Raw genomic sequence first — 675 nt, 5'->3', positions numbered from 1 at the left:
AAACTGTGCCATTGAATGCCATCGTCATTCACTTTACATCACACTGATGTGTTCAAACCCAGGGCCCTTTCTAACACCCTCTGTGCATCCTCAGCAAGCATGTTGAGGAATGTTTTGAGAACTCTGTAGGTGAAGGTGAAAGAGAGGGCCATTGATGCTGGGATTCCAAGTATTGGAATGAATCTGGTTCCTTCCTCTGCTGCCAATAATGTAGCTGCACCTCCAACTTGAGCAAGCAGCCTCAGGACAAGCTCTGGTGTTATATCTACACCAGCCAGTGATGAAACGATAATGTCACGCAGATCATCCAGTGGCACATCTGCATAAAAAGCAAGTCTCCGCAGTGACGGGATATCAAGACCAAACCCGATTACCCATCTTGTAACAACATCAACCAACAGTCTTATGTCAACAACAGTAGAGAGCACAGGTACTGGTACAGCTGCTACAGCTGCACTAAGTGTTGCTAAGTATTTTATTTTGGAATGAAAAGCCTTTTTCTTCTTGTTGATGACCTCCAGGCTGATGTTGGGCATGGCCAGCAGCAGAGCATTTCTCTTGTGTGCAGGAAGTTCACTCTCAAAGGTGTTTAACAAGAGAGGGAAGTCATACAGGCGGAGGTCAACGCTGGACACCAGGAAGACTTGAGGAGAGACCACACCTTTCTTTTGAAGA

At 46.1% G+C, this 675-nt stretch overlaps 1 protein-coding gene across 1 annotated transcript; it reads right to left on the bottom strand.

The window, feature by feature from the left end:
- Positions 1–11: 11 nt before the first annotated feature.
- LOC121939766 (interferon-inducible GTPase 5-like) lies at positions 12–671 on the bottom strand (the record flags this gene model as incomplete). Its single annotated transcript, XM_042482722.1, has 1 exon — positions 12–671. A coding segment is annotated over one exon (633 nt), but the record flags the coding sequence as incomplete, so codon positions are not given.
- Positions 672–675: the final 4 nt, after the last annotated feature.

This window comes from Plectropomus leopardus, unplaced genomic scaffold (genome assembly GCF_008729295.1).
Source record: "Plectropomus leopardus isolate mb unplaced genomic scaffold, YSFRI_Pleo_2.0 unplaced_scaffold59168, whole genome shotgun sequence".
NCBI lineage: Eukaryota > Metazoa > Chordata > Actinopteri > Perciformes > Serranidae > Plectropomus > Plectropomus leopardus.
This window is presented reverse-complemented; position numbering and strand designations above follow the sequence as displayed.